The sequence below is a fragment of the Ostrea edulis genome, chromosome 9 (assembly GCF_947568905.1).
Source record: "Ostrea edulis chromosome 9, xbOstEdul1.1, whole genome shotgun sequence".
Lineage (NCBI taxonomy): Eukaryota > Metazoa > Mollusca > Bivalvia > Ostreida > Ostreidae > Ostrea > Ostrea edulis.
This window is the reverse complement of record NC_079172.1, coordinates 35,643,254-35,660,720: the sequence shown is the minus strand read 5'-3', so window position 1 is coordinate 35,660,720 and position 17,467 is coordinate 35,643,254. Positions and strand designations below refer to the sequence as shown.

General features: G+C 34.7%; 1 protein-coding gene across 4 annotated transcripts; it reads right to left on the bottom strand.

Annotated features, from left to right (window-relative positions):
• Window positions 1-700: 700 nt before the first annotated feature.
• On the bottom strand, window positions 701-9,494 carry LOC125657601 (angiomotin-like protein 1). 4 transcript variants are annotated; one of them, XM_048888282.2, is made up of 10 exons: window positions 8,402-9,494; window positions 6,407-6,541; window positions 5,394-6,015; window positions 4,906-5,195; window positions 3,935-4,030; window positions 3,454-3,599; window positions 2,749-3,200; window positions 2,300-2,502; window positions 1,995-2,077; window positions 701-1,850 (listed from the first exon to the last, which is right to left on the bottom strand). In XM_048888282.2, exons 1-10 carry the CDS (start codon window positions 8,466-8,468, stop codon window positions 1,794-1,796), a joined length of 2,151 nt encoding a protein of 716 aa, XP_048744239.1. In that variant the 5' UTR covers window positions 8,469-9,494; the 3' UTR covers window positions 701-1,793. The 4 variants fall into 4 exon arrangements, with proteins under 4 accessions (XP_048744239.1, XP_048744240.1, XP_056004959.1 ...); XM_048888283.2 differs by having other exon boundaries at window positions 7,014-9,432; XM_056148984.1 differs by lacking the exon at window positions 8,402-9,494 and adding an exon at window positions 6,787-6,917.
• Between the last annotated feature and the right edge of the window lie 7,973 nt (window positions 9,495-17,467).

The window sequence follows — 17,467 nt, the reverse complement described above, 5'->3', positions numbered from 1 at the left end:
AGAGAGAGAGAGAGAGAGAGACTAATGGTCCTTTGCTGGTCACACTACATGCACCAGAATTTCCTAGTGCAGTATCTAGATCCTGTAATAACAATCACACACACAGGACAATTTTCAACCCTTTTGATGGAAGTTGTGAGGACAGAAAGTATACTAGGAGGGCAAAATTTTGTCCTCACAATCGGGTCCCCATAAATATGATTCACAGCATGTGAGAGATGTAAATACTAAATATTAGATTAGAAAGGACAAGTGGTGTGGGGACATTTTCTTACCAATATTCTCTCTCAAAACCATCTTTTCACAATTCGAAAGACAATATTAGATAGACTTTCATAGGTGTCCCAATGGCTATACCTTACACAGTACATTTTTGCCTTTACAATAAAACATCTATGTACTATCTTCTAGACATTGTGAAGACGTCCTCACTTAACAGGTTTCATTGTCCAGAGAGAGAGAGAGAGAGAGAGAGATCTAAGATAGTTCCAGAATTTCTCGGTGCACTACACACATCCAAAGTGCAGTTTTAATTTGTGAATATTATCATCTCTTTTCACAAGCTTAGACTGGTGCAGTGGTACCCTCAGTACAGAGGTACCATAATTGCAGGGCAATAGTTTACAAATAAGTCATGTTCAACTTGCATGAAATTGCACATGCTACATCACCATCAGGAATTGTAAGTCAAGACTTGGTGTTTCATTCATTATTGTATTACATCATCATCATCAAAAAATCTACAAGTTTTACATCATTTTAAAATCACAGACCAGCTGATTTTATCAAAACTTGGCACATGGATGGAAAAATACTTTACACATATATAAAATATAACAGAAAGCTCACATTCCCAATAAATTAACTGTAAAAACATTCTCACACAAAAACCTCATCAATACAAACACTGGAATTTTTGCATTGGTGTGTCAACAATCTGTAACATCGTCATGGAGATAACTGTTCACATATTATATAAAAGTTGACATTTTTCACTCTCCTATAATGAGAATCGGAGACTTAAGATCACAAAGCATTTCTCTCGAGGAAACAAATATTTATATGCTTAAATACATAAAGCTTGGCAGTGGTTTGACATGCCGATCAAATATAGTTTCTCAACAAAATGATTTTTACAATGAAATGTCGGACAGCATTACAACGAATATCAGCTATGACAACAATGATAATCAGTACATCAATTAACATCTCTCACAATATCATACAATACGTCACAATTAAAGATGATAGAATTCACATGAGAAAGCACCTGCATTATATGGATGGCATATTGCACAATTTTATACCTCGCACAAGAAATTTTTAATCTCGAATGCCAACATTTTTTCACATGAGCAAGAAATGAACACAAATGAATTGATATGCAATCAAAAGGTGAATAATGGTGTAGCTCTCTCTCTAACAACATAAGCTATTCCGGCATCTCACGTTATCATAACACATTGTATCAACATTAAAATCAGATCTTGGTAAAGTGTTTTTTCCATTAGAAAATGCAAGTTCCAGAAAAAAAACTTGCTATAAATAATCTTGTTTTCCCTTACAACATCGAAATCAAAACAGAGTAAGGAAAAACAAAGGCAAAAAAAGGTTTGAAAAATTGCCATACAACACAGTAATGTTCCGCTAGCAGGGACGTTTGCTACAGTTCCATCGTGCAGTGAAATCCGCGGGTGCCCACATTAAACCATTCAAGTTTTCTCATATCCAGACAAGAACTTTGTGGAGGGAGGTAACCACGTTCTTCCATTGCTTTTCGTGGAGGGAGGTACTCACACTTGCCAGATTTTTGCTGAGTCATCTTCAGACGAAGTGTTGGAATCTTTGCTCTGCAGAGAGAAAAATAAAAATTAGAGATGCCTTTTTACACAATGCAGCTTCAATCAGACAAACTATTAGATTTTTAAAAAGTTTTACATTACTATAAACTGGCAGGCGTACTGCCATCAGGACAAAGATATTGCAATGCCTACCTCTGTTGTTAGATGCTGAATGTGTGATGCTAAATCTTCATCTAGCGAAAAACTCCCACCAGTTTCTAATGTGCTTGTGCTACCTGTTAAGGAAAGTAAAGTTGAATAAAATCTGTTCAAATTTGATGAATAACCTTAATAAGATTTCCTTTTGAAATATTTGTCATGCAATAATTTTTTTTTATCAGAGCCCCTTCACATTACTTATTTTCCTTTTTCATAGCAGTTGCATTCATCTTTAAGTCATTATCCATTTTCCCCTCAGTTATTCCCCTTTCTTGCTGCTGTCATGTTGACCTACTGACCTGTTTTAACATGACGGACGGTGGGGAGGGTTCCCTGTCTGGTCAGTGAACACGTTGTATGGTGGTATGGTCGGGGAGAGAGGAGGGAAGATGAGGCCCCAGAGAGGGTGTGCACACTACTACTTCTTGTCATGGGTCCTGAGCGCTGGAACACCCGAATCATAGCGTTCTTTTCTGCTAATTCTGTTTGCAAACTTTTGAGCCTGTAAAATAATAAAAATAAAAAATTAGATTTTTTTCAGTGTATTACTTCCTTTGTATTAATTAACCAAATGAGAATTATTTTTCTGGACATAAATCTTGGGGGCATGAAGAAACTGATGAAGGTTATAAACAGACATTTAATGGAAGACTGTGAAACCTTGCACAATTTGTTTTTATCTTTAATTGTAAAAGGGAGACAATTCACTCTAGGTTTTATTTCTCAGACAGCCTACATAATTTCTTACTTTGCATCTAGTTCCTCCACTTGCTGTCGAGCATTCACAACCTCCTCAAGCTGGGTCAACTTCTCAATTTTCTCCTCTGTTAAATTTTCAGAGTCCAACAGATCAGTGGACAGTCCATTGTGGACAGAGAACTGCCTCAGGGCGCTCTCCTCCAGATACTTCTGCTGCCACTTAATCACCTCTGTTTCCAGTTTTAGAATCTTGGATTTCTTCTCATTAATGAGAGTCTGTAGTGAGTGGAGATTGGTGGCCTCTGCTTGAGAAGCTGCACTATCTGACTGCGACACGGAGCCGCAGTCCTGTTGCTGGGATTTAAGTTTTGTCACCTCTTTTTCTAATTGAGTCCTAATTTGTTTTTCGAATTGTTCACGTTTTTCACATGCTGCCTTTAGACAAGAGAAGGATTTCTGTAGTTTTTCTAATCTTTCCATCTGTACTTGCTTCTTACAACACTGCAGTGAAAGAGAATATGTGTACTGTATGAAAAAAGGGGGATAACTCTTATCCCCTATTTATTTTTCTTCAGAGACAATGAAATCTATACAATTTTTCATACACAATATCTTCTACAATTTTTTTTATAGCTAATTGCAGTAAAGTACGAAAAGTAATAAAGAATGAACTCTCTAACAAAAATGCTTGATAAATAAAAAGGAACAGAAAAAAAATTGAATTCATTATATTACTTTCTAATTGTTTTTATACCTCTTCCTCTAGCCGGACAACATTGCCCTGAGCATTGGTCAGTGCGTTGTCCAGGATGTCCATCTTGGACTGCTGTTCCTGTAGAGATGTCCGGAGTGAGGCAACCTCCAACTCTAATGTCTCCTTGCTGGACATCAGCTCTTTGTCTGAAAATCAAAAACAATCAACAATTGTAAAAGAAAACTCAACACGATGAAAGCACTTCAATAGACATACACACCCCTGGAATCATTGCTTTGGGAATCAATCATCCCGGATATTGAGGATATTTTGTACCATGAATTGAGATAAACACAGAGTAGACAATGTTCAATGTAACGAAGAATTATAAAATCTTGGCAGTCTACAAAATTGGTCCCCATTTATTGAAATAATTCCTGAGTATATACACCTAATTTCTAAAACTTTTCACATCAGCATATTCAGTATTGTGTCTTTGTATTGAGTTCAATTCATATCAGAGCAAAGGCGAATAACTCACTTTGTGCAACCACAGCTGCGAATTTACGACTTCTCTCTAAATCGGACACCTGCTCTCCATCGTCCTCACATTCTGTGGTTGATCTGTCCACTTGCTCTGTAATCAACAGATTTTTTTCTTTAGTAAACTTTGTTAACTTGCAGAAAAACGTCAATTTTAGATTATATAATGCAGTCACTGCAGTGTAGGAATTATGTGCTTCAGGGCATGCTTGTAATAAATTTATGCACATACATGTAAATAAAGAAAACAATTTTACCAAGATAAAACGACTACTTAACATTTATTTCTTAGTGAAACTAATTAATAATTTGAGATTGACGTCCTTTATGATGCATTTCAATATTTTTAGACACAGCTCATGAAAATTACATAAATAACAAAACCCACACAAATTTTTAAAACTATGATACACAATTCAAAAGACAATTATGAATCATATTCTGCCCTATTGTCCTTGCCTCTGTAAACAGTCTAAAGGAATTTTCCTTCATTATGTAAAGGCAGATAAAATTTCACACCAATACAGAAGTTTGGGTGCCAGCCAAAAGACCAAGGAGTTTACTAGGAGAGATTTCTGGTGCTGATAATCTCATGCTAACAGCCTGCCTAACAAAAGGTTTTTAATCCCCACTGTACACAATGTGTGAAATTATACCCAGAGTTGACAACAAGCCATATCAATTGTAAATACTCCATGCATGCTCCTTATCTAAAATTTACAGATAAGTCTCATTCTAAAAATATGTTCCTCATATCAAGAAAATTATCAATTTATATGCAAGACAATTGGGTGGCAAACAAACACTATATTTGGAGTTTTAAAATTCATTTTGCATTGTTCATGCCTTTTGCATGTGGTATTTACATTTGAAATAATTTGGACGTCTGACATGGCAGTTCAATGAGGTTGTATGTAGTGTACACGTGAGAGACTAAGTTTCACCTTGTAAAAAAGAGAAAAGGCTCACCTTGTAGCTGTTTGTTCGTGGCCTGAAGTTTTCTTAATTCTTCCTTTAGCTTCTTCTTCATAATGGATTCCAACTTTTCTCTCTTCTGTGAGGATTTCACTAAAGATTCATAAGCCTCATGCACCTTCTGAATTTCAAATTCAAACTTTTGAAGTCTTGAAACTTTCCTATTGTACACACGGAGTTCATCTCTTAGTTTTCTGTTTTCTTCTGTCAACATGTCAATCATTCTATTAGCACGAGCAGTTAGGGGGTCCACCTCTTCATATCGAATCGATGAGGTTGGAGTACTGAAAATAAAGAACATAAAAATGTTCATGCATTTTTCAATTTTCAACCAGCTTATTCAATGTTCAAATGATGAAGAAAATTTTACCTATGTTAATGGATTTTCATCTATGCACACAATATATCTATACCTATGGTTTCTATGAAGCATTTAGTAAAACATATAAATTGTAAGATCCACCACAAATATGAACACAAACCTCTGATCCTCCCGCTGTAGAGTTTCTTGTTCCATCATTTTGCTGTGAGTCTCCCAATAACGCGTAAGGTCAGGTTGGGATTTACAGGCGGACATCTCTGCTGGATCAACGCGATCCATCGTCTCGTATGACCGTCGTAACTGTTCAGGCTTTTCCACACTAAATCCCGGATATTCGGGAGGTGGGGGCAGTTGTGTAAAATAAGAGGGCTGCAACTGCCACGTTTGTCCACTTGATGAAATCACATCTGTTGTTTTTGTCATAGAAACACACGAATTTGATACTTGGGGTGGATGCCATGAAAAAGAAGATCCACAACATGGATTGTTTAAATATCCAAATTTATCTGTTGGATGTGGAATACAGTGTCCTGCCATTTGGTAATACGGCTGTGAGACTGTTGACGTTTTCATTTCCAGAGCAGTGGTGGGCATACCTAGACGTGCTAGGATACTGTAGCTGGCATCGCTGCTACTATAGTCCAAATGGGAGGAAGGGTAACCAGTGGAAGACTGGTTCTCCTCCCCCTGTGGCTCTTGTCGCACGGAGGTAGACAAATTCTCCGTGGAGGACACAGATACATCGGTGCTAGTCTCACTTCCTGAGAAGCTTTGCCTTAACCCTGTAAAAGAAAAGAGTAGCAATGAAGATAATGAGTACAGGACAAAACATAAACCACCTCATACACACTTCAAATTCAATTTCTTTTCTTTTAAAATAGTGTGATTTTTTTTTCAATGAACCCCAAAAAATTTCCATTCTACTATAATATTTTTGTGGAGGGGTGGGATTCTTCAAGCCAATATAAAGAGCTGTTTGAGTCCTACACATAAATTACAGTTGAATAATGATGTCGGTATACCTGGTGAGCCCTATATGTAAATTACAATTGAATAATGATGTTGGTATGCCTGGTGAGCCCTACATGTAAATTACAGTTGAATAATGATGTTGGTATACCTGGTGAGCACTATATGTAAATTACAGTTGAATAATGATGTCGGTATATATACCTGGTGTATTTTGTAGTTGTCTGGAATGCCCAGGGTACGGCGGGGGTTCACGGTACTGCTGCTGGGACATTGTCACACCTTCCGGGTCTGTCACCACTAAATATTCATCACTTGAATATTGTCCATTCATAAGATCTGTCAAAAAAACAAAATACTATGTATAATGCTACTCCTTTCTTCTTAAATCAACAACAATCTGAACTCTGGTCTGTATTCTAAGCATGTCTCCCAGGCTTAACACACACAAAGAGAACAAAGACATACATAAAAATCAAAGGAGTGATATATTATTTCCCATTCAAATTTCCACATCTTTTTTTCATGATCACAAGGGGAAGAGAAATGGCCAAGTACACGTAAGTGCCAAGGCTATGACTAACTCTGTCTCTCTGTAGGTGAAATAGTCGACATTCCTGACAATATTTTGTTGTCTATCCTGCGTTAGTAAACAGTGGCCTCCACTGAGTAAATACACAGGTAGAGAAATAGTTCCCCTGATAACACCACCTAATCACCTCACTTAGACTTTCCCAACATTATTAAACACAACACTAGTTAAGATATATCCCTCACATATAAAGCATTAACATGTCTAATGGCTCCTTACTTAACATCGCTGTTTTTCTCAGCTGCAATTATTTCAATAAATCCCAAGGCTTCCTCCCTGCTCTCATGCCAGCCAAACACTGAATAATCATTGATAATATGGCCTCTCTCTCTCCACTACAAGTGCATTGTGGGATTGCCAAAATACCAAACATTGAGGCATTGAGCTGAACCAGTGTAGCGAGAAAATTATTCCACACTGGAATGTAGTGTATTTCCTGGCTTCAAGCCCCAGTAAATCGGCACTGTATAAAACTGCCTAAGGACTCAATGGCTGCATATTTGTAAATGGCCCAACATTATTAAATCGGAATCAGAAGACAGGCGCCCCAGGCATCCTGTTTACAGTTCTATCAATAGTATTTACACATTCCATTTAGTTTTAAGATACACAAAAGTTTTGGGCCATGTGTTGTTTTCACTATTCTTCCATTTATCTGAGTTGGATAAATTCCATTTTAATCTGACATTCTGTGAACTACTTGTGCGTTTCATTATCAATCACATGCAATACACAATGATAATGTAAAAAAAAAAATCCCCCAAATTTTGCTTATATTTTCCAATTACATGAATACATGTATCCTATAAAAATTTTAATAAACAAAAATAATATTAAAAAAAACAACCCTAAAAATCTGCTATTTCTCCGTATTACATTTCTTTGCAAAATATTTACCAGGAAAACAGATATAAACATGGTGTACATTTATGATAATTAAATTCCTGTGGGAAAAACTAATTACCAGAGAATTCAGTCATTTCTAATTCATGACGGACTTGGAATAGAAAATTCTGGTCACATGATCGGCAATAAATCTTTCTTACAATGAGAACTCCCTTCATTAAATATGCATTTTAATTAATTACTTCAGTAATTGGGATCCTTCATTTTGACAAAATATTTGTGGTTTTATACAATCAATCAGCTAATATAACATTACCTATGCAAAATATATCTCTCCAAAAAGAATTAACAATGCTGTCATTAATTATCAGGGGAAAAAAGACTTGAAAACATATTTATGAAACAATTTTTATTGCTAATTTCTGGTTTTATACTCATTTATTTATTTATAAATCTATCAATCAAACCCAGTAAATTTGAGATTGCTAGAATCATTAAAAGTATATAATAAAATTGAATCATTCCCCGATTTATTTCAATAAAAACTCACAGGGCAACATGTGCTGTGAAACAATTTTGATAAACTGTGAACCTGCATCCATTAATACTGCATGTACATACAACAAAAGACGTCTGTCTTAAAATGTTTCAACTCATATCTCCCAAAATATTACCCAGAGTTGTAATGTCAATAAATTACTTATCATAATTATTGATTAAATGGTAGATTTTAAAATTTGTGGGATATGATTGAGATATACCTTGAATCATATTCATGTTGGCGTATGTTGGTGAATCACACAGACCCTCTCTTCCCTCAACATGCATGTCTGTAAATTCAAATCCTTGTATAAAAATAAAAATTCCACTCAGTCACAAAATTACATCTCACTTCGTCTTCACTCAGAATCTCCTAAACCGCTGGGAAGCACAAAATTCCTATATATCCTGGTGAAGACAACAATCCAATTAGGTGATGCAATTAAATCTTTTCCGGACCTTTTTTTTATTCACATGACACCATCTTTTTGCTGAGTGACATAGTCACTTCCCTGGTTGTTGACACAAATCAATGACACCGTTTTCGTATAATTAAAATACTTCAACAAAAAAAATATTTTTTTTTGGATAAGTAACCGTGTCAATGAATTCGAAAAATTGCTCCTTGTCCGTCTAAGATCTATTTAATCTTTGAACAGTGTGATGTATCACCCACAGAGCAACACAAATGTCTCAGCTTCCGAGTCAGTCGCCAAACAAAAAGGTGAAGTGTCGTTCGACTCTGAAAACTATATCCTGTGGTTGCTACTTTTTAATTAGCTTATATTTTTCCACATCCGTGACACATATCCTTAAAGGGCGAAAGCACCAAAGGTTGATGACGTCTAAGTACCTGGTACTATCCAGACAATCTTTTGCTAATTTAACACCTTTTAAGAGGACGGTACTCCTGGGTCGATGCCTCTTTTTTATCTGGTGATGGTTGTTTAGGGGGAATACACAATTTGCATTCCGGAGTGATAATTCCCTGCCGTCAAATTGATGCTCTCAAATATCACAAGATATTAACTGAATACTTCACATTCTACAACCTCTTTGATTTTCCACTGAGAAATGTTAATCTCAAAAATTCCTTAATTCCTAAACATATAAATCCTTTAATGTCCAAGAATTAAAAACCAAGAGTGAAAAATAAATCTAAAAATTCTTCTGAAGTGATCTCCAACAAGCTCATACTTATTACAAAGCGTATGGTGTTTTTTTCCATCAACCTAAATTTTGTTTAAGGTTTTTGCACACGTTCTATCTAAGCCTTCTTTTTTCTATAACTGTCACGTTTTGATGTTAAAAGTATGAATGGAATCTCATGGTATAATCAAATAATGGTTCTCTAGAGTCACTAAAGCGTGGCAATTTCTGTACGGGCATGCCTCGCTGAACACTAAGTATGTTGTGAATGTAAACATACCACCCTTGTGCAATTTTTTATTCTTGTTTTAAATGGAAAGGAATGCCTGCTATTCAACACCTGGTCTTTTGGGCAGTCTAGACACACTTTTATCAATATGGACCCTCCATCCATGAATTATGTATTAGACCCATTACAAGACGACAAACACATTAAATACTACATTTAAACCGCACAGTACAAAACATTCTTAACGTTCAGAGAAATTAGCATTGACTATCATAGTCTTCTCTAGAGAAAATCGTTTGCAGAATCAAATTTCAAATATTTTTTTTAAAGTGAACAAATTTCTATTAACTCTCAATTTTTCTGCCATTTTGCATTTTACTTTCCTCATGAAATAAGTTTTCCTGATTTCATATAAAATTATCAGTTTTTCAGTGAGGGTATCAAATTAAAAAGTTGTTTGTTAATCTTTTCAATCTGCCTGATTCAACAGTCATTATCTTATCATGATCTTTTTTCCTTCCTTTTTTTATGTCTTCTTCTTTTTTTTTTTTTTTACCTGATTTTATCCTGCATTTTGTAAGTATTTGTGTTGCAGACTTGATGGAAGAAAAAGAGAGATTTTTCCTACCAATGTTACCTATCCAGATCTTTAGTGCGGAGTAGTCAGACAGGAGAGGGTACACAGAAGACATAATTTCAGTGGAATTGTGAATTTCTTAAATTATAATATGTAGTATTGACGACACTTGGCAGTCTTAAGACAAACTTTTTTCAAAAAATGATGAAAGCGAAAACTACTTTAATGTTTTTATAAGTAAAACGAATTCAATTTATGCTGTATGGAGTGTAATTTATTCCCATGAATTCTCAATTTAAAGTCCAAAAGAGTGAGGAAAATTTATATTAAAAAGTTACATTGGAAGGGGTAATGTATTTCAACTTTTGAACATCAGAAAAAATTTGCAAGTCCCTTATTTTGAAGGAATTTCATATTTGAGCTTATTACAACCTTACAAATTATATCAACTCAGGCATCCCTTTTTTGTTCGTATCAAGTGTCTGTAAATAATTTTTTTTACCAATCTGGCAAAGACTTCAAATGCTCTGTCAAAATAAGCTCTCCAACTCCTGTAAAAACTTCTTATGATGCCATAACTCATGATCAGAATTATTTAAAAATACAAAACCTCTAGACACCTCCGAGTGTGATGAGTGAGATAAAGGTCATATTAAACACCCCATAAAGTGCATAGCAGGCTGTCTTTGACAGTCCATAATTTGCCACAAGTGGTTTTGATAAGACAGCCAGCAGGACTCGACACTATACTGAGGTTAGGACAGAATCAGATATTTATGTAATCTGTGACGGTGAGATATGGCAAACAGCTGCCCCAAACATTCCTGAAACACTTGATAGGTTACCACCATACCAACAGATCACAGGAAGCGGTCAGAGACCGACCAGAAGAAGGTCACCGTATACAATCTATATCCTCCTGGCCTGGGGATGTTGAAACTATACTAAATATCTTAGATAAAATCTGCTTATCCCATTAATTCTAATGACCAACTGCAACTCGTGACTTTCACTGTGTCCTTGAATTGATATAAAGTCATTATAACACTAAGCTCAACAGGAGCTATTAATTAACACGGTCGGGCTGTATAATGCCGATTACCTATCAAAAGTTAATATCAAGGTTTTCTCCACACTAAAATAAGGATTTGGTGAATAATTTTTATGTTACAGTATTAATACATAGTACTGCACTGAACAAATTAAATGTTCACAAAAATTATAACCTCACAAGATGAGGAATCTGAGAGCATGAGTCACAAATTATAAGGGATTCGCAGCAATATAAACCACAACGTACATTTTTTCTTCAAATTTTAATCAATAAATCAACAAATATATAAAAACCCCCTCCCCTGATACCATGTGGAGGTAATAACTTTCTTCTCCAAATTCTCAGATTCCACCATGCCCTGTGAATACCAGACGGTGTCATCCATTCCCATTATTGCCTATTAATATTTATCACATAAATTTCAGCTATGTTGGTTATTAGTATCTACTACTGTGTACCGCTGACAGAGGCAGGCCTTAGGCTACTTGTTGATCATAAACAAGTTAAACAATGCTGCTGGTGTGTGTAACCCATTGTGCTAAATTGATATCATTGAGTGATCCAATACACATGTAGTGCTTATAACATATAGATCTATAAAGTGTTACATTAAAATCGGTGTGTCCATGAGTTTAACTATTTGTACAGATGTTTGAAATAATTATCTTCTGTTTCATGGAACGCTGGAGTTCATCACTGATTTGAGAATCAAGTATTCCTTCAGTTACCTTCCACATTAATCCTTGATGGTTGTTAAATCAAACCAAGAATTCCTGAACTTTCAAAGATATCTACATTGTGTGTCACTGAGTGCGTGGTACACCAAAGGTATATACAGCCATCTGAAGAATTTATGTCATTATAGACCAAGCAGGTTAATGTGTACAGGCACACCCAAGTACAACAGCTCCCTTATACTGAATTCAGACACCAATATAATGGACAGGCAATCTTACAACATACATCATACAGATCTCTAAAGGAAACTCAGAACAGGGTGGGCAATCTATATATAAATCATACAGATCTCTAGAGGAAACTCAGAACAGGGCAGTTGACACTCCATGTGGAATACAAAAATCTTCAAAGAAACTTTCCCTGAATGAGGGCTTAAGAATTCGCTAGAATAGTATTTACATGTCAGGTTTCAATGACAGTTCTTGTTCATGTAATTTCAAATGATGAGACATTTTCAGTAATTATCAGTCATTTTCTGTAACAGCCATGGCTTCATTAGTTATAGTCTGACATTGTGATGTCATAAGGCATTCATCATTCTTAAGACACTGTGATGTTTCTATGGATTCGTCTTGAATTTTCAAAGTTTTTAATCATGATAGATTATAAGGGTATACATAAAATTGCTTTTCAATAATAAGCAAGAGCATAATGGTTAAATCACTTTTTGAAAAATTGAAATTTATACCTGACTAGACCTAAAACTTCTGCATACCTCAGTAACGTGTATCCTGATACCTTTACAAAAAAACATAAAAATATAAAATATGTTTTAAATTATACCAATTTTTCATTGACAGCAGACGTCATTTTAAAATTGAATGTTCAGAAACACAATCTCAATGCTGAAATCTGACACATTCAATGGAGGTTTCAAGGTGTTACAAGTTTAAAAACGAGTCGTAATTAAATCAACTGAAAAGACAGAATTGTTCCACATCTAACATAGACAGAGATCTTGCGTGGACTTTGTATCATGTTGATCAATTGCAAAATATATCCCAGCATTCCATTCATTGATCCCAAAATTCTATAAGCTTTCAAACTTGGCACTTGAACGAAATACTTAAGGACCATTTAAAGTATTTCAAACAATCAGGGAATGGTGCCAAAATAAGAGATTGATAAGATCTCATGAAATTGTAACCCTTTCTTTCAAAGTTTATTTTTTAATACTGCGCAACACCGACAATTTCTGTATCAATAGCAGCAACAGTGACATTGTGTGTATCAAATCAATCATTGCAGAGGAAGTTTTAAAATTGTGCGCGTGTCAAGTGATTACTTAAGAATCTTGTAAACTAATTTGCGATCCTGTTCAATTTATTGGTACCATTAAAGCATTGTTAATTTCATCAGAGACCCCAGGAAGCTAGAGTTGTGTAAAACACATCAGTTGCATAAATTAACTGAAATGAAAAAAAAAAATTCATTGAAATGCATCTCCCTTAAGAGGGTTCATAAAATGAATATGTTCCCAATTTTTTTCATTCAATACTGTATAATCATGGCTGAGAAAGGAAGCTTGGTGACATTGCAAACTGAATTCTGTCCAAATCTGCTCACACTTCACTGTTAACATATCATTTCTCATACTTTACTGTTAACATATCATTATCTACACTTTACTGTTAACATATCATTATTTACACTTTACTGTTAACATATCATTATCTACACTTTACTGTTAACATACATTGTATCATTATCTACACTTTACTGTTAACATAGCATTATCTACACTTTACTGTTAACATAGCATTATCTACACTTTACTGTTAACATATATTACTCACACTTTACTGTTAACATATCATTATCTACACTTTACTGTTAACATATCATTATCTACACTTTACTGTTAACATATCATTATCTACACTTTACTGTTAACATATCATTACTCACACTTTACTGTTAACATAGCATTATCTACACTGTACTGTTAACATATCATTATCTACACTTTACTGTTAACATATCATTATCTACACTTTACTGTTAACATATCATTATCTACACTTTACTGTTAACATATCATTATCTACACTTTACTGTTAACATATCATTATCTACACTTTACTGTTAACATATCATTACTCACACTTTACTGTTAACATATCATTATCCACATTTTACTGTTAACATATCATTACCCATACTTTACTGTTAACATATCATTATCTACACTTTACTGTTAACATATCATTATCTACACTTTACTGTTAACATATCATTATCTACACTTACTGTTAACATATCATTATCTACACTTACAGTGAGCATATCATTACCCATACTTGACAAAAATGTATTTTTTTTTTTTTTAGAGTTTGAGAACATCTGTATATGTTGCATTTCAACTCTTCAAGTATGCAAGCATCAGAGATATCAAATTCACATTTTCTCAAATTAAAAACACCCATCAAGCCAAATATCTTTGAATATCTCTTTACAAGATCAAATCATGCATACACGTGTACTTTTAAACTGACAAGAATTTCTAGATAGAGCATATAATCTTGTCCTGGGGATACACAGGTCATTCATGCACGAGTACAACGAACAGGATCTGCCCAAGACCAAGTACAACCCTAAAAAGATCGAAGGCCTTAAAGGGTACCAGGAGAATGCCCCCATACACACAAAGACATACCAGAGAGAATTAAATGCATCCAACTGAAGGGGGGTTATGTAAACAGAATTAACATAAGTAAACAGACCTATCAAGAACATTGGTAGAATTCTCTTGTCCTGACTAAAGATTCATCTAACCCCGGATGTCAAGAACAGCAAACTGTCAAATTCCTCCACTGTTTAATGTTGACGGGCAATGTTCTCCTTGGCAGGTCGAAAAGCAAACAAAATACAGAAGCAAACCCTCTCCACAGCATGGAGGGGGACAATTCAGGTTTATTTATAGTCTCAATTGCATGTATTGTAACATTTGGGTCATTTATTGTCAGCCTTTCTTTGTTGAAGGACTGGTAAATTTATAAGGGGGTAATTATTGGTTCCTGGGCCTCCTGACAGGCATCACTTTGTCATACACCTGTCTGTGGTATTGAACACGGGATACACAAAAACTTACATGACTCTGTCCAGGTGTTACTGTATCAAAGAGTGAAAAATATTTGTATCAACTTGATAATCAAGACGAAAGCAGTAATGATAGCAAGTGCATTTCAAATGATGACTTAAAGCCTATACTTTTATTCATGATTCAATCAAAGTCCATACTTTTGTTCATGACTATAAAAGCCTGTAATATAGTTTCATTCATGACTTGGAACCTGTACTATTTTTAAAGACGACTTAATCAAAGTTTAGAAGACATCTCCTAGAGACTGAGGGCAGAGACAGGACTCTTTAAGACATTCCCCCAACCTTTGAGTTTGAGAATAAAAAACAAGGTGTGAACTCTCATAAGATCCCACCGCCCACCCCACCCCACCCCCGCAATACCTCAAGATTCTGCATTGGTCAGCTGCAGTCACAACGACTTAATTTGTAAAATTTGACCTGTAGTTAGTGCAGTACTGCACAGAGATGCCAAAAACAATTTTTTGAAATACCCACTGATTCAGAAAATCTAGATCATTCAACCTTCTGCGTGATGGGTTTAAAAGTTTAGTTATTTCTTTCCTTCTTCTTTTTTCTTTTGTAACCTGCCTGTAGAGGTATGCTGGAAGTTTTTACTTAACAAGGGCGGTTTTTGCTTTGTCATGTTTTTCATCATGGTTGCATGCAGATGAAATATTTAATACTCCTCAGGGGCCAGCTTGAGACTTGCTCTTGGAAACGCTTTGTTTAAACATTTCTGAAGAATTAGGTAATAAAATATAATTTATCAGTAATATAAAAGAAAATTTTAAAAATGCTGGCTGTCTTGTTTGATTTAAGCCGACAGCGTTTTCATTCCAGAGCGGAGATTATGCTTTGTCATTCATTCATCTTGATCTCCCTGAACATGAGGGTGATGACCCCGTTGTGAGTTTACAAAATTTGATTAAAACTCACCAAGGCAAAATAATTTGAGTAGTTTTAAAAACATGTTGTATTTGCATAACCTTTCAATTTAGTAACAAGTCCTTTGTAAAAATTTCATTGTGAACTTTTCAAAATTCAAAGCATAAAATTTTGGATTATACCAAGCTTTCACAATTTACAGCAGATCTGATAGTGAGAGTTTATGATACCAAAATGTCCAATTTCTGAATTTGTTAAATTTAAAATGAAAACCATTTGAAATGAAATCAAAGTCTAAAGTTTATTAAAGCATTTATCTTCTTTTTATAATGATTCAGTTTTGAATTGTTTAAAATATAATTCACAAAAGCCGAAAGAATTCTCTCATAGCAACAATCTTCCAGTTGTAATGAACCCAAACTTGATAAATAACTGGGACCATTAATTTGTTTATGAGAAGAGCTGCAGTTTAGGGTACTTTTCATCGGCAATTATAAATTCTTTAGGTTCGTTTTTCTTAACCGAGTTTATAAACATTTTTTTCTGCCCGTGTGTATGATCCATTGACCAAGTTCTCGCTACTCCCTCTTGTCTGCTGCATTTTATCCGCAGTGAGCGGTTTATCCGTAGTGATGCTGGTTTATAGGATATCATGCGGACCCTCCTTTAAACATTGTTAACACGTATTAACCTCTATTTCAAATTCTCCGACTACTAATACCGTTAATTACACTGCAATGTCTACAAACAAATTTTTTTTCTTCCAAAAATGAGGACTATGAAAATTAAAATTGATGTTTTTATAATCGAATACAATTTACTGTATAGAATTTAATTTATTCTCATGATTTCTCAACAGAGTCCAAAACTGGAAAATTTACAAACAATTATATAGGGAGTGGTGATAAATTTCAACTTTTGAACATCATAGAAAATTTACAAGTCCTTTATCTTTCAGGAATTTTGTATTTGTACTTATTACAACCAAACTATATATCAACCCAATGTTTGTGTCAAGTGTCCTTAAATGATATCACTGACAATTCGTCAAACATGTTGGTTATTATCTAAATGGTATGTCATGTCATTGTAAGTTTATTATCATTTCAGGTGTGGTACAATTATTCACCTGTTTTAAATACTGCACAATTTACTCTCTAATACACTCGGTCCGTATCACTTCCCCCGGTAAGCAAGAAATACCGAAGGTTTACTCCGATGTACTCGGTGACTTTAAAGTTTAAGTAAATATATATAGCCAACTCTTGTATTTACAAGAGTGCAGGTCCCATTTCTTCAAAGTTGCACTAATTACTATGATTACTTCTCAAGCCTGCAAGTTCAAAATTCTTCATCTCATAAAAAAAACCACTCTAGTACACAATTTATGCTGGAAAAGGAATACATTAATTGATAAGTAAATTGGACTATGAATGAAAGTTTTGTTGGTAATTGTACTGGCAATTAGAAAGCACTAATGGAAGACTAGAGTGTGCAGTTCCAATATTAACACAAAGACGAAAACATGATGTAAAAAGATTTATAATGGGAGATACTGATGAAAATAGAAT

What these genes read in the sequence shown, in the direction of transcription:
- LOC125657601 (XM_048888282.2), bottom strand. Translation starts at nt 8,468, where the DNA reads ATGCATGTTGAGGGAAGAGAGGGTCTGTGTGATTCACCAACATACGCC. An exon ending in CAACATGAATATGATTCAAG is followed by an intron (nt 6,542 to 8,401) that starts GTATATCTCAAT and finishes TTTTTTTGACAG; the next exon opens with ATCTTATGAATGGACAATAT. An exon ending in GTGGAGGAACTAGATGCAAA is followed by an intron (nt 2,503 to 2,748) that starts GTAAGAAATTAT and finishes ATTATTTTACAG; the next exon opens with GCTCAAAAGTTTGCAAACAG.